The 21,367-nt window shown below is 39.9% G+C and overlaps 1 protein-coding gene across 2 annotated transcripts; it reads left to right on the top strand.

Moving 5' to 3' along the window:
* The first annotated feature begins 3,736 nt into the window (after positions 1 to 3,736).
* Positions 3,737 to 17,946, top strand: LOC139692323 (lipopolysaccharide-induced tumor necrosis factor-alpha factor homolog). Of its 2 annotated transcripts, none has more exons than XM_071590442.1 (4): positions 3,737 to 3,868; positions 13,637 to 13,783; positions 16,261 to 16,390; positions 17,495 to 17,946. In XM_071590442.1, exons 1-4 carry the CDS (start codon positions 3,856 to 3,858, stop codon positions 17,595 to 17,597), a joined length of 393 nt encoding a protein of 130 aa, XP_071446543.1. In that variant the 5' UTR covers positions 3,737 to 3,855; the 3' UTR covers positions 17,598 to 17,946. The 2 variants fall into 2 exon arrangements, with proteins under 2 accessions (XP_071446543.1, XP_071446542.1); XM_071590441.1 differs by having other exon boundaries at positions 17,454 to 17,946.
* The last annotated feature ends 3,421 nt before the right edge of the window (positions 17,947 to 21,367 follow it).

Genomic DNA, 21,367 nt, shown 5'->3' with positions numbered 1-21,367 from the left:
TAAAAAAATACGATACCGAGCCAGACGAACGAAAAAATGGGGCGTTGTTTAGGAATGGGTGGACGGATATGTAAAAATATCACCGACAGGGAGGGCCTCAATGAACTCGGGTATTGCATATCGGACAACAGTTCTTTGCAGGAGGAAGAAAAAAGTAATACTTCGCCACGACGAAAGCTTAGATAATCTTATTCTTATCTTAATCTAAGATTGTGCCGAAGTGGAAGGTCTTTCATTTTATCTTCCGTAAATACAATCAAAAAATAGCCGCAAATGTTCGATAAATTATGCATCAATTTGTTACATGAGTCACTAAGTTCAGACAAACCACGAGTGCGACAAGACGTAGAACTGTAGTCCCTCGGCCAATCAGATCACCTAAGAACATTGAGGCAATGAGAGCTGCCATATTGCAATCCCCACGGTGTTCTGCTTGCAAACATACGTCAGCCCCTGGACTTTCTGATCGTTTAGTGAGGCGAATTCTTCCCGATGACCTTCATAATCATCCTTACAAGTTGACGATTGTGCAGGAACTCTCCGAACGTGATTTCAATTCTCGGAGGAATGCATGCGAGGCTCTTCTTGAAAACGTTCCTGAAGACACAATTGTGTTTTTCAGTGATGAAGCCCATTTTCATGTTGGTGGATATGTCAACAAACAGAACATGCGCTACTGTGCTGATACCAATCCCAGAGAATTTCATCAAATGCCTTTGCATTTACCTAAAGTCACAGTGTTGTGTGCAATTTCATCAGTCGGTATTGTTGGTCCCTGGTTTTTTGAAGAAAATGAGGTCACAGTGACATTGAATTCAGACCTGCATGTAAACATGTTGGAAACACTATTTATTCCACGACTTGGACTGGAATTAGGGGACATTACGTTCCAACAGGACGAAGAAACGGCTCACACTTCAAGGGCATCGATGGCTGAATTGAGGGAGCACTTCCCGGGGTGCGTCATCTCATTTAGGGGCGATTTGGAGTTGCCAGCCCACTACCCCGATTTGGGCCATTGCGATTTTTTGTGGGTTTTTTTGAAATCCCGCATTTATGTAGACCGTCCAAGGACACTACAAGACCTAAAGGACAACATCAGGGCAGAAATTGCCAACATACCTGCTGCTATGCTAGTAAGGATCACGACAAACGCCAGAAATCGGCTTATTCAGTGTATGGACAATGAGGGGCGTCACCTACCTGATTTGATTTTCAAAACTGTGTAAAACAAAACTTTGACTATGTAACTAGATTAAAAAAATAATAAAAATATTCTGTTTCATGAAATGGGTTTTAATGCGTTTTGAAAAAAGGAAGTTATGTTGCCGCACCCTGTAAATGAAACTTTTGAGGCGACGTGGGTGCCTATTCTCCCCATAGAAATAATCTCAATGAAACGTCTTTAATGGTGGCGGCCCATTCTTCCACCAAAAATCGCATCGAAATGAAGGAATGAAACATAAGTCAAGTAGTGGTGAGTGTACTTAAGTTTCTCCCGACAATTTCTCTACTTCAGCCCCGCGAAGATGATTGGATTACTGTTGCTACTAAATCGGGGGTGGCAAACTGATGGCACGCGCGCCCTAAGTGGCACGCAGAGCAATTATTTTGCCACGCAAAGCTGAGAGGGCGCTACAGGCAATTCCACGGTAATCACTCGGTGGGTCGGTACGCGAGTAAGAGTTATACTCTTATTAACTACGTAAATGTTGGCCCTCAATCGTAAAAAAGGTTCGCCATCGCTGTCCTAAATAAATTGATTTGATAGCAGTTCCTCCAAATTTCACCTGCGGTAGAAATGCTAACGTTTACAGCTTTTCAGGTAAAAACACGGTCACATTTGGGTGTTTACATTAATAATTTGAGCAATATCTGTCAAAAACGAATAAAGAAGTCTTAAAAGCGTATCATGAGAGGCCTAATGCCCGTAACCAGGCGAAATAACCTCCAAAGGTGGATCCTAGCACTCAGACGCTATGAGGAGAGGTAAAGGGATTTGAAGTCTGGCGTCTCTTCATATTCTACATCAACGTTTGCATAACGTTCAAAGATTATCCTGTGAAAATAAATTTTCCAGTCATGTAATCATGTATATCACTTCAGGTTGAATCTAGGATCTTTGTGGAGGGGGGCGGTCTCACACTCTTATCTATTCGGTCCACCTTCCCTTCAAGAGATATTTTTAAGATTCCATTAACAATTAAAATGCGTTTTAAAAGTGAAATTTTGCCTTATTTATGAATAAAATATCTCATCAATTATATATATATGAGTCCTATAAAATGCACGAAGCGGTCGAATACTCTCATCCGCGCGTGATGTCACTTTATGCAATTTACACTTATAACAGCAACACGCCATTATTACTCGTACTTAACAAACATATAATTTCATGTATCATATTGTGAGTACGTTACAACATGTTTTATGTTGAATTCAATGATATTTATCGAAATAATTCGTTCCAACTACGATAATCCGATTTTGCCACTCCTTCCTTGTAAATACACTTGCATGCCAATCTAGCAGTTGCAGCCAGGAACCAGGATCACTAGTGAAGGAAGAAGCACAGGGGATTATAAAAGGTGGGGAGACCTTTCTACCATAAGGAAAAAATAATTACTAACAACTGCTGATAAGTAGCATGAACATGGGCATGTAAGGGAGTCATTAAAAATTATATACATTCTTGCATATATTGACTATCCGATTCTACGAATGTGGCACATGGGTGACAAGAGCAGAAGTGAAACGAAGATTGGAGGTGATAGAAATGTGGTTCTGCTAATGTACAAAAATAAAATGGATAGACAAGAGTATAAAATGAATTTCTTCAAAGAGTGGGTAAAGAAAAATGCTTATGGAGGAGATTTTTAAGAGGAAAAGAGATTTGGATCAGATGCCTATGAAAAACACTATTGAAGGAAACATGGAAGGAAAAAACTACAGGTGAAGGCCTAGCATAAACTTTGAGAAGCGAGTAATAGAATATAAAACCATAAATACAGTAATCAACCCGAAGGTCGGTTTAGTAGGTGATGGTAGAGTAAACCATCCCCAGTACTAAGCCCTATACGGCGAGTGAAAATTCACGCATCAGGGTAGGGGGGCCAGTTCCTTTCCCTGTGCCGGTTATGGTTTCCCAGGAAGACCTGGCACCCGAAAAATCAGTTTAGCTTGGGTGGAGCTGCAGGTGCCCAAAGTGCCTTGCCCGGGGAATCGAACCCGGGACCCTCCGGTCAGCAGTCCAACGCTCTATCCACTGGAGCGAGGCAGTGCAAGGAACTGTGAAGGAATGAAGAGATTGGCTGGGAATAGATTAGTTTGGAGAGCTGCTACTAAGATAGGATAGAAGGAACGATAACTCTTGATAGTGACATTTCCTATTCATTAACGATGTTCCGCTTACAACGCGAGTGGCAACCTCCTCGCAAAGTGTAACATACTATCGCATACTTTTGTGCGGGTGCAACTTTATTTTTGACTTCACCTAGATTTATGTTCGTATTTCCCTGGGTTCGCCTTGCCGCATTTCAAGCCAAACGTTGTAAGCATTTTAGCGGTGCACTGTGAGCACACCGTTGGCACGCTGTTGATATTACCCAACTCCCTTCGTGTTGATGAGTCACGAGGAAGTTAAGGAGATATACGTCACAAATGCGTCACTCTTTTCGGCTGACTTATCTCTTATCGAGGGAGTCCCGTCCAACTTCTATAACCTCAGAGACTCGTCGGCATCACTGGGAATCGGAGTGTAATTTTCAGACTGGGAGACTTGAATTGGGCTTCAAGATTTGAGAGCACTTCAGAGTCGGACACAGCAGGGCCATTCACGTACGCCCCTCCGTCGTCATGAACGACAAAGGTGGGTATGGCAGGAGTTGATGTGCTGTTATTTTTAATACGCCATAACGATGCAGTTTTCCTGATTAAGCAACAACCAACTCTCTTGATTTGCTTCAAACTGGCGAATTTCCCAAAAATTGGTCATTGATATCTCCGGCAATATGGATCTATACCCTGATCGAATCGCTCAAGTCAAATTAATTGTAATTTTAATTGTGTTGTGTGTGTTACTTACAAGTATACGAGTGTACAATGCGTGAAAGGATAAAAACAGAAACTAAAAAAATCCTGGGAGTAAGGAGTAGTGTTTGGTTAATTTTATTGGTAAAAATCTCCTTTGTCATGTTTTCTAATTTCGGGTGAGTTCAATTTTCACCATGTTTATTATCCGTGTGTTTCCCAGTTACTAACGCACGACTGCGTGCGGTGGGTTGCTGCATTTGCGTTCGCCGATATTGTCGTTCGATTGGTGCTTGAGTCTCTACGGCTGGCCTTGCCTCACGCCAATCTATTCACATGTGCATTTTTCCTGTTCACGCATGCATGGGATCCGTGTACTTCCGAACGAGAGAGAAAAACCAGGAGCGTTCTGTGTGCCGCTCGTTCGATTTTACCGTTCAAAACTGGATAGTGAATAGATCCATGTAATCATATCAAGTTTCTCTTTATGCGTGCATACGTTTGCCTGTCTGCAACCACTTATTCGGCGTCCCATTCGAATCGGACAACACCAACTAGTAGCGCTGTTATTCCGAGGTGGCTGGCCCAGTCATGGGTTGCTGCGTGGTCGTAGGTTGATAAAGTTCTCTTCTCCTTGATTTCCAGTTCTGCAAAACCGGTCTTAGTATAGTGGCGGTCAATCGTATAAGTGGTCGGTGTTCATATTTATTCCCTCCTATACATATGAGAACTTCTGTAGTGGGTAAAATTAAAACTTAAGTTTTCTGCTAAAGTGTGTGTGTATATATATATATATATATATACATATAAATATAAATAAATATATATATATATATATAAATATAAATAAATATATATATATATATATTTATATTTATACATTCAAACACGAAATCCCGCCAAACGGCGAACAAATACTCATTTATATAGAAACAGATATAAGGAAAAGGGATAGGAACACACATAAAGGACGAACACAGGAGAGGTGGGGAAGGCGGATTCCAGCAGATCACGAATGCAAAAATATTTCCTATATATATATATATATATATATACGTCCGTTCTAGGAATTATAAGCGATATTATTTTCGCTTTCTCTCACCCCTTAAAATTTCTAGCTCCCCCCCTCTCCCTTTTCTCCCTTGCTACACACTTTTTGGGTGAGTCGCGGCAAACTTAAAGAGATGTACATGTAAATTTCGCCATGGTTACTTTCTGAATATTGTAGAGGGATAAACAATAAGAACATGCATATTTTTCTCGGAAAAACCTAAATAATCTAATGCATTGAGTTTTGGAGATAACTGCTATCGTAGGTTTGTAGCGCTATCCATACGGATTACAGTATACATGTATGTACTACGTCAGATTAGTGACCTCTCCTATGGCAGCCTGTTATATTCCAGAACCAAGGACAGCATTTTTTTACATGCCTTCTCCTTTTACTTATATAAATCAATATCGATGGATGAAGCTTAGTATCTCGTTGCTGATAGCGTTACCATGGCGATTGCCTAGCATGCCAGAGATAATCAGATCCCTAGAGCTATCTGCGTTTTGGTTTCAGTGATATAGGTGCCGTCCAATAGTGACCGGAAAATTAGCAGTTATTCCCTAGCAACGTCCTATTGCGAAATACTAATATATCATAAATATCAGCGGGATATCAGAACGAACGCGCACATATGGGGCCAAATAATATTTTATATTTTATTCTGCGCAAGCAATACAATAGTATTGCAACCGAAGTTCAACAAGATTTGCTAATTTCAAACAACACTTCGCAATCTATCTGACAGTTGGCTTTGATTGGTAAAAGGACACACCTATGACTAAGAGGTCATTAAACAACGATAGACACCGCAGTGCTATCTGTGCGGTGTCTATCGCACAACTTGGTAAGACCTGCGGTGTCTATCGTTGCCCGTTTAAGGGCAAGGGGGGAGTTTACTATGTCAACCGCGGTTTCCCATAAAGTTCCAGTAATCCAAAAATGCATCGCATACAATGAACTCAAATGGGGTTGTCCAAAGGCATCATCCGGGATTTGAACTCGAAACCCTTTAGCCAGTGTCCATTGCTAAAGCCACTCAGATATCACGCCTCATGCTCAAAACCATTATCATCTTTGGTTATCAAATCTGAGATAGGCTTATGGCAGCTCTTCAAGGTATCATGTTAGGTATTTCCCTTCCAAGCTTTTGGTTACTACATAGCTCCTTGCGCTGACGCCTTCCATCACCTTTTAATTCATCATTGTCCCTCATTTTTTCAATGTTTCCCTCCCTGCTTCCATCAGTTCTTCGATCTTCGGTAAATCGTCATGTCTCAAGGTGTTTTCAATTATTTTCATGTTGCTAGAGGGTTCAAAATGGTTCAGCTTACGTTAAATTTAATTTAAATACCCATTTGACCAATTGTTTCCTGGACCCACTTTTAATTTTAATTCACAGTAAGTTGGGGATTCCTTTGAATCTTAGTCCCCTTTTATCAAGAACATAGTTAACTAATAAAGAATTTTACATGCGCAGTAAGTACAGTATGCTTCATATTTTAAGATACAAACATCATGGTTAGTTAATTGAAGAATACAATGTATATTTCCACTGTCCTTTATTCACGTACTACTAGTTTCAACGCTCAAGCGTTATCATCAGGTACAAATTAATCAAGCCGCAGTCCCTGATGATGACGCTTGAGCGTTGAAACTAGTTGTAAGTGAATAAAGGACAGTGGAAAGATACATTGTATTCTTCATTTAATTAACACGAATTTCCACAGAGTTGAGCCGCGAACCATTGAATATCATGGTTAGTCTTTAAAAATGTTCCAGATACATGTCTCTTTGCCAATTTGTGTACTAAAATATCACAAAAACACTAATATAATGGGTTATCGCAAACACAAAGCATTCAGTCAACCAGTGTGTTGACTGAATTCGAAGTTGACTGAAGTTGTCAACCAGTTGAAATGTAATGAAATAATTGACTTTGTAATTCCACACACTTTATTTTTAAAAAAGTGAGTAGAATTACAAAGTCAATTATTTCATTACATTTCAATATGTTATGCAAATTCCATAAAGTAACGCCTGAGACAACAAATTTTGTCAACCAGTGTTCCGAATACATGTCTCTTTGCCCATTTGTGTACTAAAATATCACAAAAACACTAATATATTGGGTTATCGCAAAACACTTGAAAAAATCAGTCAACCAGTGTGTTAGTAAAACACCATTAAGTCCCTGACATTATGTCCATCACAATCACTAGAGTTTAATACATGGAAATTCAGTTATCCAAGCAACACAAATAATAAACAGATATATGGAAACAACATAAGCTATTCTAAAATGCTAACATCCACAGGTACTTATATATGTTAGGAGTTAAACTAATGATAAACAATTTAAGAAAAAAAATCACTTAATAGATAAATAGGGGAATACATTGCTACATTTTACACAAAATATTTTTCAGTTAGCTCACTTGTTGTGGTTTACTATTTGCTGGTTTTCTTATTGCAAATTTTCCGAGCAGGTTATTGTGGTTCTTTAGGCAGAATGTAATCATTTCCCTAAAGCTCGTTAGCTTCTCTTCCATACTGTTCCATAAGAGTTGTCGCTCGGCCTCATAGAATACACAATGCTCCACTCTATGTCCTGCTGTGCCTTCTTTTCCACATTCACACAGAGGGGTTAAACATTTCCCTATAAAGTGTAAGTAGGAGTTGAAGTTCCCATGTCCAGTTAACACTTGTGTGCTTGCTGAGGATTGTTTAATATTTAATTTTATCCTGCCACCTATGTTCGGAAGTATTCGGTGCGTTTTTCATTCCCTTTGCTGCTCTGTTCCATTCTCTATGTGTTTCCTGTCTCAATAATCTTTTTAATCTTGATATTTGTACTTAATTTTCTGCATCTAACGTGAGGTTGAAATACTCCATATTTATTTTTTTCCTCCATTTGTTTAGAGCAATTCTTTCCCAAATTCGGTATTTTAGAGGTGGAGTTGCAGCCACTATACAGAGTGTGTCGCAGCTAACGGTGTTGCACATCGCTATCAAGCAGGCACGCTGTGTCTCCTTTAGCTTTCTCTCGTATCTTGTGAGATTGACTCTGTGGGGCCAAATTTCGCACCCATAAGTGACAATAGGTATTACTACTCCATCGGTTTTCCATCGGCAAAGCCTTCTTATGGCACCAAAGATAGTCTTAACCTTCAAGTAAGTGTAGTTCACGTGTGGTTGGAAGGTAAGTTTATCGTCTATGTGCATGCCTAGGTATTTAAAGGTCTTCGTCCTCTTTAGCTGTTTTCCATTGATTTTACATGCCGGGTTTCTTAATATATTTGCTCTTATCAGGTAGATGGCTTCACTGACTTCCTCGTCCGAGAAGAGCCTTGCGGCGCTTTTCTCAAGCGGTTCATTGTACATTCTCCTGGTAGACTCGTGGTAACAATTATCTGATCGATCTTCGTCTGGTAGAAGGGTGTCCAACATTTTGTCCATCCATTCTTCTATCATCATTACCTCTCCCTTGTCATTTTTTCTAGTCCCTGGCATTATTGGGAGTTTCAGTTTATCTGATAACAACTTGTAGATAAACCCCCAGGAGTTGTCTCCAAAGTTTTGTCTAGCAAACTTTCTCCAAGCATTTTCTTTGGATTTTTTAACATGTTCCTTATATATCCTTAGCTTTGCTAGGTATCTCAAACGATGGATTCCTTTGTCCTCGTCTCGACTTCTTTGGAAGACGGTTCTCAGTTTGTGGACTTGGTTTTTCAGGTAGTTTAGGTCGTCATTCCACCAAGGATGAGTTTTGCCTCTGTAATACCTTCTTGGAATACTTGTTTTCATGGAGTTTTTTTATAGATTTAGTTAGTCTTGCTACATTGAGATCTATTTGCTCCGTTGATTGTGTTCATGGAGTATTCCGTTCCGAGGCTACTAGTACGTTAAGGAAGGTCTCCTCGCATTTTTCCCAATCGGCGTTGTTCAGTATATATCTCATTTCGGTTGTTTCCCTGTAACTAGCTTCTTTAATGTCGAAGGTGATCAATTGGTGGTCACTGGTAATTTTCCCTGGCTGGACTTTCCAGTTGGTGATATTTCGGATGATTTTGGCGTTAACGATGGTCAGGTCTATGTTAGATTTACCATTCGGACTGGAGAAGGTAGACGGTTCTCCGATACAGTTAGCAATGTAGAGGTTTTCGGCTAGGACTAGTTCTTCAATTAACCTTCCTCTGGAGTCCGTAAACCTATGAAACCAGGTTTCACTTTTGGCATTACTATCTCTACATAGTAAGATTTTATGACTTCGATTTCCCTGAACGATTTTTCAATGTGTTCTATACACGCTTTGATACACCTGCTTGGAGGCCAATAGGCATTTATTATTATTATTATTATTGAGCTTTTCCCTGACGTTATGTCAGCGACTGCATGGTATTCGTCGCAGTAAGGTGTTAACTCAACGACGTCCAGTCTGTTGTTAAATAAGACAATGCTGGCGAAAACTTTATTTGCTGGATTACTTGGGATGCTTCTTGCCCGCATCCTCATCCCTGGTATTTTCCAGGTCTTTTGCTCTCCCGGTCTAATGACGTAGAGCTCTTGGACAAAGAAAATGTCTATGCCGAGTTTTTCGCTGACTTCCCTCAGTTCTAATGTGGGCGTTTTGACTCCATGGGTGTTTATTTGCCCTATTTTGAGAATATGTTGATTATTCTCCATAGTCTATCGTACTGGCCAGCCACTCCAACTTACTCTGAATGATAGGGCATTAGCTGTCATGGGAATTGTGGTCGAATTTCCCATTTTCGGCTTCTATACAATTTATACATTTTGGACTACTTCCTTTTTCGTTGCATTGCCTCGAGTCATGTTCCCCAGAACAATGAATGCAGGTGCTCTTATCGCTCTTACATTCCTTTGCTAAGTGTCCAAATGTCTGGCAATTATAGCATTGCAGAATTGTAAGGTGGTCGCGGACTTGGTGTGAGTCATAGCCTATATACACTCTTTTATTTGTCAGTAATTGTTTCCTGGTCGTGGCGTCAACTTCTAACACCCAGTTTACTCTTGTGGCTTCTCTTCTACCAAATTTATACCTTAAAGTTACCTCGCTTTCTTCGGGTAGATCATTCTGCAGTTTGATACACTGAAGTACTTCTTCTTCCTTAAGTGTCTCTTTAAATCCCGTTATAAGGAGACGCGGCTTATTCTTTTCTTCTTTTTTCACTATCAGTTCTCTCTTTCGGAAACAGTCGTAGCTTTTTATGTTTTTCCTCCCTATACCTCTATTCCTTATTCTTACTATTCTTAGAATTTTTATTCCCTTCTCTTTGGGATCTACTAGGTTTATCAGTGCCTTCTTTGTGTCTTCGCTGGTCTCGATCTTTTTACAATCGTCGGGTGGGAGGATTAGAACGCTCTTTGACGTTTTTGTAATTATTCGCTTTCCACTGGGAAGTTCTACCTTAGTACCCTTCGATTCCAGCTTTTGAGCTGATACTATTTCGGAGAATGATGCTTCTTTCCTAGATTGTGTCGACATTTTTGCGATTTCTTCGCGTATTACGCTTCTGATGATATCAGTGTTTTTCTCAAGGATTTCGTCAGTTGTCGCTTTAGCCATCAGAATGTTATTCACTAATGTGGCCACATTGTCAAAACAGCCGGAGAGAGCCCCAACACAGCTCATCAATTCCCCTTTTTTATCCTTGGCGATTCTTTCGTTAGTCGATCACAATCAAAGAGACAAACATGCTAAAATATACGTTTTTATTTTCATTTTTCAAGGCTTACACAGTTATTTGTTTGACTGCCTCCGCATAGGAAAATTAAATTGGAGCGCACTCTTTAACGAGTAGAAACTCGCTTTCATTTACGGAATATCGGTCAGGAACATTTTCCGGTTTCGCTTAAGCGTCATCATTGTTCAAGGAAAGCCGAAAACAATGCTTTAGATAGGCATATTTGGGGCGTTAATCTGAAATCCGAGAGTGTGGCGTGGGGCTCGAGGAGAATGTCCCAAATTTGCGTATCTTAAGCACAGTCTTCAGAGGAGAATATGAGACTTTGAAACTTAATGCTTGAGGCGAATAGTTAAGATTATATGGACTGGTAAAGTAGTAAATGAAAAATTATAGAGAAGGATGGAAGAGGAAAATACTCTATGGGGTACTTAAAGACAAGGAGAACTAGAACGATAGGAGAGACAACGAAATCGTAAACAGTAATAGTAATGGAATGGAAAATAGATGTTGAGGTTCCGTGAAGAAGGTCGAGGGTTAAGTCAATAGGCAAATAAAGGAGGAGGTAAGGTTAAAGATTTATCAGGGCATAAGAGATTAGTATGGGATAGTTCAAAATGGAGGGATTGATCTACCAATATTCGGATTGAGAGGCTAATGATGAATTAAGGTGGCCGATTCTCCTAATCCCCTTGAAAGACGCTCAAGCGTAAATTGGGGCGGGCAACTGGGATCCAAGCAAAGGTGGAGGGTTATTGCCCCCTTCGGTCTCACCTCCCCCTTCCAAAAATCCACCTACACGCTCGTCGTCATTGTGTGTGTGTGTGTGTAATCCACCCGAAATTGCATTAGTGATGGAACTCGAGAGAAAATTTAACGGTGCATTCGTGAAATTACTGCAACATGGCTTTCATAAGCAGGAAGAGAATATATTGGTATAAATTGAACTAAAAAAATGATGCTTTAACGCCATTCAGTTAGGAAATCGGGGAAGGTCATGAATAGCTGAAAGTCATAGAAAAATTTGGAAAAATATATATATATTTTTTTAGGAGGAGAATCGTACTTGCGAGTGAAGAATTTTCGATGAGGACGATGCTTCTCGATGCCGTGAGACCATTTTGTGCTTAGGATGTCATCACACGTGCAGGCTCTGAAGAAAAACTAAGGCAGGATCAACTTAAGTGATACTGGTGGCACGCGCCACGTTGAGGGATGTACTTCACGAGAATTATTTAGGGAGTTTGGATCGTAACTGCAGGACTCATTTTAACACCCTAATCCATGTCTTTACTGCAATAGATGAAAGGTATTACAAAACCATGGTTCGCAAACAAACATTATGTGAATTAAGTTTTTAAGCGTCATGAGGTTCTTATTAATTTTTAAAACGTGCTCTTAAACTTATTTTGCACTAGTTCTGAGGCACCAAGTTTGAAAAATATGCCCTTATTGACTATTTTTTACCCGCATTTCATAGTATCATTGCTGTTATGTTATGTTATTACAACTTTTATATAATCGCATAATTGATATCAGATTTTCGCGAGAATGACACAGATTTCTGTGCCATTAATTTATAGTATTATGGTGGTTGTGACGTAGATGAAGATAGGCCCAGGCATACTCGACGATGAGATAGAGTTATCTACCCCCATAGCCTTACTTGATTTCATTTCCCATTAAGAGAGATGTAATCAAACAAGGTGGTGGGGTTAGGTAATATTCCTGTAGAATTACTAAAAGGTTTAGGAAAATGTGAGAGGAAGAGTATATATGGACTAATTCGTAGCATCTATGAGAAAGGAATCTGGCCGGAAGACTTTATGAAATGAGTGTTAGTTCCCATTCCAAAAAAGTTAAAGGCTACATCATGTGGGGACTCTAGAAAAATGAGTTTGATTTCACACGTAGCTAAAGTGGTTCTCAGGATCATCAACAAACGGATGGAGAGCAGGGCAAATGATTACTTTGAGTATGATTAATTTGGATTCAAGGAGGGGAGAGACACGCCTGACGACTTAGCAGTAATGAGGTCCTTAAAAGAGAGGGAAATAGAATATAATCAGGATGCATTTGTTTATTTTGTAGATTTCGGAAAGGCGTTTGATAGAGTAAATTAGGCAGAATTGATAAATGTATTTCAGCAAATAAGAGTGGATTGGCGGGATAGGAGACATCCGCAACCTGTACATGCCTCAGACTGCTCAGGTGCGAGTGGCGGGTGGAGAGCTCAGATGAGCAGTTTTAGGAAGAGGAGTAAGGCAGAGGTGCCCATTTTCACCCTTTATGATCAACGTATATGTGGAGAAAATGTTTAAGAGAGGCATGGGAATAACTGGAGATGAGAGTGGAAGTCGGTGGATAGTTCCTAAAATAAGTTAGGTTTTCCACTGTCACAGTGACGATTTCATCTGACACGCGGATTTACACTCTCATCATCGGTACAAACGTGTGAATCTCCTTACCTTTGAAGATATGCCCCTACTCTTGCTTGTTTTCAGGGCACCGGTTTATTACCTACTAAATTGCTGCAGTAGCGATTTTTCTGTTCAAATACTAATAAAAAAAGCAATTATGTTTTGCCTAGGTATATTTAGTTATGTTTGTATTTTTTCACAATGCCTCTAGTTTTTTGGGACCTTTTCCTTTTAATTTTTTTTGGATCTTATAAGTAAATCTTTGATTAAGAATTTAATGATCTGATGTACTAATAATTTCTAATCAATGACTATGTTGGAATAAACCATGTTATTTTAATATTTTTTTGAATTAACTTGCTAACCTGGAGTAACCTTATAGAATAATTAACTATTCAATTTTGTTCTTTTCCTTTCACCTTCTACAGGAAGAATGCCATACCCTCCCCAGACGCAGCCGCCACCATACGCTCCCCCGGCACCGCAAGCATACCCCGAGCCGGCTCCTCAACCCTATGGCTTCACGGCTAACCCGCCCCCGACAACATCAACCGTCACCGTCATACAGGTGCCAAGTGAGTAACAATTATTTCCTGTCTCCTTTATGGTCACTAATTCCCTTTAAAGTTTCTATAGTTAAAACATTTTTGGGTATGATCGTTGCTAACAAATCTAGGAGACCTATTTTCGCCTCTCGTTGTTTGGAGTGACAAGTTGATGCAAGGAATTCAACGTAAAGTAATATAACACAGGGATCTTTGCCTTTTCCCCCCGTTTTAAAATCATACGTGCTCCAATCAACCAGATGGGACAATGAAATCTCCACCGATTGTTACGTCGCGATCGTTATTTTGGGATGAGAAACTTTTAATTTGCTGTTCTAGTTCGAGCAAAGAATTATGTTTGTCGTCCGTTGGCTTGTAAAATGCGCACACCAAGATTCTTTTAGATTATGTAATAAAGTTATAACACTATATTAATATCTATTCTTAATATTCGTCCTTCGATATTTCGCACTAAATACTGTGAATTCCGTCACCTCCAATGCTTTATGAAAAGTGAGCTGACAATCACGTTTCCCGTCCCATGGACTACAACCTTGACGTGCGACATATTCTAAAACATTTAGAATATGCTGCAGGTACATAGGATTCTCTCGAAGTTGGATTGATTGCCTAATTGAATCACGTGTAGCGTAGAGGAGCCAGGTCTGCAAAAAGTTGAAATGATACAGTTAGTAGCGTATCCAAAATATTCCAGGAGTTAGGCTGGGAATCACTCACGGACCGAAGGTTAAATTACAGTTAAAATCTCTTTTGGAAGGATGTATCTTTAGCAGTGATGCTCAAAATGTATTCTTACCCCCATCGTAGTACGAAAGAAGAGATAATGCCAATAAAATTAAAGAGATTAATTGTGGAACAGATAGATTTAAGATGGCATTTTTTTCCACGAACGATGAAGGATCAGAATAATATTGCCCGACCGCGGTAGGGTCATTTTCGGTAAAAATTCGTCTGGGGTGTATTCACCCTCTGCCACACACCGTAATGGCTTGTGGTGTACATAAATAAATGCAATAATTACATTTCAGCATTAAAAGAATTAAACACCCGCTAATAATCCCGTTGCAGCATCCATATTCCCTGCCACACACCCTACCGGTGGTTTGCAGAATATATAAATAAGTAAAAAAAGTCTACCTTGTATTTGATCAGTCTCTTCCATCAGTCCATGCTGATGAATACAAATCCATGATGACTATTTCGAAAGAGATGACTATCGTGGGTGAGATGGTCGGGCCTTTATTTTTCGGAGGATAATGAACACCTGTGGTCAATGCCTATTTCATTGCGCTTGTAGGGGACTGCATGTTCTGCTTTCAAATGTGATATTTTCGGGTTCAAGAAAGCGCATCTATGAGGGTAGGCTGAAAAGTACTGCACACGTGCTTGCAGAGCGCGAACAAAAGCAAATTTCCAGATCGGGCAAAAAGCACATTAAAGTACGACTCTTAAGTTTCAAAATCAAGTATGTATTTTTCAACATAGTCAGCGCTAAGACTAACACATTTCTCCTAACGTGTAACAAGTTTTTTCATTCCGTCACTGAAAAACCCCTCCGACTTTTCTCGAATCCAGGACTTGGCAGCTGCCTTCACCTCATCGTCCGAGGTGTAATGATTACCCCTGAGGTGTCTCTTGAGTTGAGGAAAAAAATATAAATCGCAAGGCGCAAGATCGGGGGAATAAGGAGGGTGTGGAGTCGTTTCAAATTTCAGGTTTCGCAGAGCCTCCCCACTTGCGCGCGAGGTGTGTGGACAAGCTTTGTCATGTTGCAAGATTATTGGCGCCAGGCTACCTTTAACATGACAAACTCGACGTCGGAGGTGATTTAGAGTCTGTATATTCTGAGAAGAATTTACCTTTGCCCCTCGTTCCCGAAAATCGGTCACATAAACTCGGTGAGCTTCCCCGAACACATTCGCTGATGTTTGATCAACAATTATGCCTTTTTCAGGCTCGCAACCACGAAATTTTACTACCCATCGATTTCCAGTAGACCTTTCTACAGCATCGTTACCGCAAAGAGCCTTTAAACAACGATGCATCTCAGTTGGAGTCACTTTTCCAGCAGTTAAAAATTCGATAACAGCACGCTGTTTAACTCGCTTTGACATAGAACTAAAACACGTCTCCATACTTCCGCTTCTCGAATTACATTGGATGAATGAAACGAACTCAAAACTGCGCATGCATGTTTAGGGGGAATGTTACTTCCACATGCCACCAGGAGTGCTTCTGGAGGTCACTTTGTTTGTGGTCTACAAGCATGTGTCCATTAGTTTTCACCCTACCCTCGTATTGACCTACAGGTACAATGATTTTGTTTGACCCTTTATCTTTTCCGTTTATGAATGTGCTTTTGAGGAAATGCGTAACAGTTACGGTAATAGCCTAAAGAAGAATTGTGCGATTGAATTTAATTTATGCATATCTTCTTTTCCCGTCTCTTCCTCGCATGCATTCTTTTACGGACGATCCTCCCGCAGCCGGGACCATACTGGGCCCCATGTCTACGTGCGTGACGTGCCCAAGCTGTCACGCCGTGGTTCACACACGCGTCGACCACGAGCCCTCTAGTCGGACCCACATGTTCGCCGTCCTCCTTTGCATCTTCGGGTAAGTGTATTCGACTTTATATTGTTATGATCTCCATTCTTCAAAAAATGGAGCAACTATTCTTAGCCCCACCATCGAGAGATTACCCCTGGGAAATGTCGATTTTACTGCAGTAATTTTTAATTTCTCCCAGTAACTTCAAATTTCATCGGGTGAATTTTGTCATCCGGCACTAAACAATACTCTCCGACAATCACCACGCCAATATAATATTTTCTCAGAGTGAAAACTGACTTCCTATAGAAGGTTCAATTGATTCCAATTATAATATTTAAAGATTTCATAGAGCATTCCCTCCACAGCAAATTCCGACCAAATTATTTGAATTTTTTATCAAAATAAATTATATTTTGCCGTGAGGATGGGGTACTAAAAATACAAAATCTATTTAAGTGACCTATTTTAATGGACTTGTACATAAGTATGGTGCTTAGTCCTCCAATTGAATATAATCACGCATTTTTAGTGCCTATAACGTTTCACACCCTCACTAATGGACATGAGCGATAAATAAAATTTCCAAAATGTGTGAGAGGTAGATAAACTCCTAGATTTAGAGGGTACTTCAAATCCACGGCCATTTTGCAACACATCCAGTCTATTTATCACTCTATATAATGACATTACAACATCCTCATATTTCTAATGTTATTGGTTAATCTCATAAAATATGGGTCATTTGTTCGTTAACGCTCAACATTTCGTTCACAGTCGCCGATTCTTGTCATAATCCGCCAGTAGATGGCTAACAACGAATCTTTAACAAGGGATGGCATCATGTGGTGCCTCTTTTTCGTAACATTACTCAACAGAGAAAGATGTAGTATTAATGTGTAAATAATCCCACCGTTTATGGAGTAATTTAAAATAATATTCAAAGGAAAAGTTTTAACATTGCCTTTTTTTTGGTAAAGTTGTGACAAAAGGGCACAGATGCACACTACAGATGTGATCCTGTGTGTGGCATTTCATGTTATCAGTTGGCACTTTCGATTGCCAATTTAAATGTTAGAAGTCCATGTGCGACAACGCGGAAATCTCATCAATTTCTATTACTAATCAGTCACTTTTTGACTCCATCTTCGCTACTGCAACCGATGACAGCTTGTGGCCGTGCTGCCTATTCCCGTACTGCATGGACTCCTGCCAGAACAGCATGCACTACTGCCCCGCCTGCGGTTCCTACCTCGGCTCGTACAAAAACTAGTCGCCCAATCTCATTTGACCGGCAAGGAGGAAGTGAGAAGAGATTTGGAAGAAAAGTAACCAGAAAGTGATGCGTATTCTGTTTGGACTAAATGCTTAACGACCCAGCTGACCTTAGACCGGAGGGCACGTTCCTCCATCACGGTTCCCGTGGTCTCTCAGATGTGCCTCGTATCACCTTATTGTTAATTCTTGAAATTAAATGGAATGAAAAAAATTTGTTGTATATATGGTATGTTAGCTCTTTTGTTTATAGCACATTTTCAAAGACTGAAATTATACCCCTCTGCACTTTTTGCCACCAAGCACGGGCACTGCATTCATGCGGTAATAAATGGATCCATCTCCGACTTCTGTTTCATTTCCTTTTCTTCTTTGCGGTAAGGTTCACCAACAGACGTTCCGCCGACAAAGTAACCCTTAGTGCGTCTCGCTGAATATCTTTCTTACGTACCCGAGTAGAATGTTTCCTAACGTGTACGTGGCAACATTTACGTTGAATGCAATGAGAAACATTGTATTTTTCAACTTGAAGAATTATTGCGATAAATATGTTTTTATCAATATTGGCAGTCAATTGCGGAAGTTCAAAAAAACGATGTCGTAGAATATCATCACCTTTTTCAGAGCACGGGCGCTATAAGACTAAAAGCTGGTTATCCTCTAATATCGCCGACGGTGAAATTTTCTCAAAATACTTCCCCGTTTACAGAAATAACAGAGCAAATAGAATCAGGGGTGGTTTATTTGTTGCAGTTACAAATTTTTGCGTCAGTAAGGCTGAATTAATTCCAGGATATGGTTTGGAAAGTGTTAGGTCCTAAATTAAAAGTCCTCAATCCAAAAGAATTAATGTATGCGCATTTTGCAGGCCACCAGACGACAAAGATGATTCAATAATAGAATTAGATCAACAAATCAAAGGTTTTTAATACCAACACAATGATGGTGATGCTATAATCGGTGGAGATCTCCTCAGTAGTGATGTTGAAAATGTATAAATACCCCCATCGTACTGCGGAAGGAAAGACCATGTTAGTAAGATGAGTGAGATTAAGTGTAGAGCAGATAGATTTAAGATGGAATTTTTTCCACGAACGATAAAGGATCAGAAATCAAATACCCGCTCATATATTTAAGGATGTAGCGTCGGATATTGCACCGTATATAGAAATCATATTTAAGAAGTCGCTAGTAGATCACAAGGAGTCATTAAAAACGGCTAACATAACACCAATATTTATTTAGTGTAAGGATATGAAACATATACTTGCTAGTTCGATCGTAAGACACCTAGATACTCAGGAGTTATCAATGAAAAATCAGCACGGTTTCCGAAAGGGTAGATTCTGCGAGACACAGCTTACACTTTGTGTTCAAGATATTCTTCTTTCGAGAGAGAGCAATGTTTCAGCGGACGCGGTTTTTCTAGATTTTAAGAAAGCCTTCGACATGAACCTCATTGCCTACTACTCACAAAGCTACGTAGAAGTATGTGACATAGATAAAAAAATCCCGGGTTGGATTAAAGATTGTTTGAATGGTCAGGTACAAAGAGTAGTGATAGATGGAGTTAGCTCAAATGCAGAAGTTACTTAAGGAGTTCCCCAGGGAAATGTTATCGGACCTATTTTATTCCTACTGAACGTTAACAACATTGACTCCGTAGTCACTAGTAAGATTGGTTTATATGCCTATGATGCCGTAGTTTACCGTGATATCCGTGATCCTGAGGATACAACAGCTTTTTCAGATTACCTAAATGCTCTACAACGCTGGTGGGACACTTGGCAATTGTAATTTTATTTATATTTAAAAAAGTGCGTAGTGATAAATTTCTGGAAAAAGAGCGATTCCCTCCCGAATGCCTACTGTATTGGTAACACCGAAATGGATTGTGTAGACTCAATTAAATACCTAGGCGTTACCCTCACCCACGACCTCTCCTGGGTGAATCGCATACGGGGAACATGGGGACAAGCGTACAAAAAATTAGAAATTATGAAAATAGTGCTGGGTAAATGTGATGAAAAGGTCAGAGAGAAATGTTGTCTGTCGCTGGTTAGGCCTCATTTAGAATATGCTGCAAGTATATGGGATGCTAACGAAGTTGGATTGATTGCCGTACTGAATCGCGTGCAGCGTAGAGGAGCCAGATCTGTAAAAAGTTGAAATGATGAAGTTAGTAGCGTATCCAAAATATTCGAGGAGTTAGGCTGGGAATCACTCGTGGAGCGAAGTTAAATTACAAATTAAATCTATTGCATACATTGGAAGGACGTGTCTTTCGCAGTGATGTTGAAAATGTATTATTACCCCCATCGTAGTACGGAGGAAGAGATCATGTTAATAAAATTAAAGATATTAAGTCTAGAACAGATAGATTTACGATGGCATTTTCCTACGAACGATAAGGGATCAGAAAAACATTGCCCGACCACGGTATGGTCAATTTCAGTAAAAATTAGTTTGGGGTGTATTCACCCCCTGCCACACACCCTAGCGGAGGCTTGCAGGGTACTAAAGAAAGAAAAAATAAAATTGATATCGCTAATTTGACCCGAATATAACCCTACCGCGGTCGGACAATGTTATCCTGATCCCTTCTCGTTTGTTGAAAAAATGACATCTGAAATCTATCTAGACAAGTATGTGAGGTCATAAAGGGAGTACTTGGAAGGGGACTAAGGATAGGTTCTCGGGAGGCTATTTTTCTCAAAATATAACATAGCTGGAGAGTTTCCGGGCAATCGTCATAGGTGAAGCCTACAGAGCAATTTTTTTTTATTTATTTGTTTTCTTTGATTTCGCGCGCAGCTAAAGTGGTTCTCAGGATCATGAATAAGATGGTGGAGGGTAGAGAAAATGATTTCTTCGGAGATAATCAATTTGGGTTCTGGAAGGGTATAGCACGCTTGATTCCAGAGAAGTAATGAGGTGAAGAACGCCTAAAAGTGAGGAGCATAAATTTTAATCAGGATGTATTCGTCTATTTCGTAGATTTCGAAGTCATCTGATAGAGTAAAATGGATAGAATAAATAAATGTACTGCAGAAAATAGGAGTAGATTGGCCGTATAGGAGACATCCGTAACTTGTACATGTTTTTCACAACTAAGGTGTGAGTGGCTTGAATAAATAAATGGGTTGAAGAGTCTAGATGGGCAGTGCAAGGGACAGGAGTAATAAAGGTGTATCCATAAATTCCAAAGAAACTGCGAGAGATGCCGCAACAGTAAGTTTTAACGGAGTTATCCGCTAATATGCATTTCAAAACTTCAGAGCTTAAGAGGACGCCTCGATCGCTTAACTGGAAGGCAAAAACTAGAGCAGGTTGAACCGATTACGTATCTCGGAAGTGTTTTGGACCAAATGGTCCAAAGTGAGAAAGGATGTTTAGAAAAGACTCGTTAAAAATTGATATGGAGCGATATAATCTACGGCGCGGAAATATGGGCCAGTGAAACAGGATGATAAACGTAGATGGAAAGCTTTTGAAATTTGGGTGCAGAGATAACAGCGAATGACCGATCGAAGTTGCCCACTTATGAAACTTTAAATTGGTGATTAGGCCTCCAATTCTTCATAATTATTCCATTGCTAAAATACCAATCACGTGTCAATTCCTCGCCAATGGATTTCGTTAAAAATTAAAAAACCTGCTGGTGAGTACTACGGTATCGACGGTGATTTCGCACCACTTTCAGTTTTGCAAGTACGAGGGTCATCCGGAAAGTAGTACCCGTTCGTGAAATAAAGACACAAAAGTAAA

This window comes from Hetaerina americana, unplaced genomic scaffold (assembly GCF_022747635.1).
Source record: "Hetaerina americana unplaced genomic scaffold, ioHetAmer1.1.p SCAF_4, whole genome shotgun sequence".
Taxonomy (NCBI): Eukaryota; Metazoa; Arthropoda; class Insecta; order Odonata; family Calopterygidae; genus Hetaerina; species Hetaerina americana.
The sequence above is the reverse complement of the archived record's forward strand: the minus strand, read 5'-3'. Positions and strand labels throughout refer to the sequence as shown.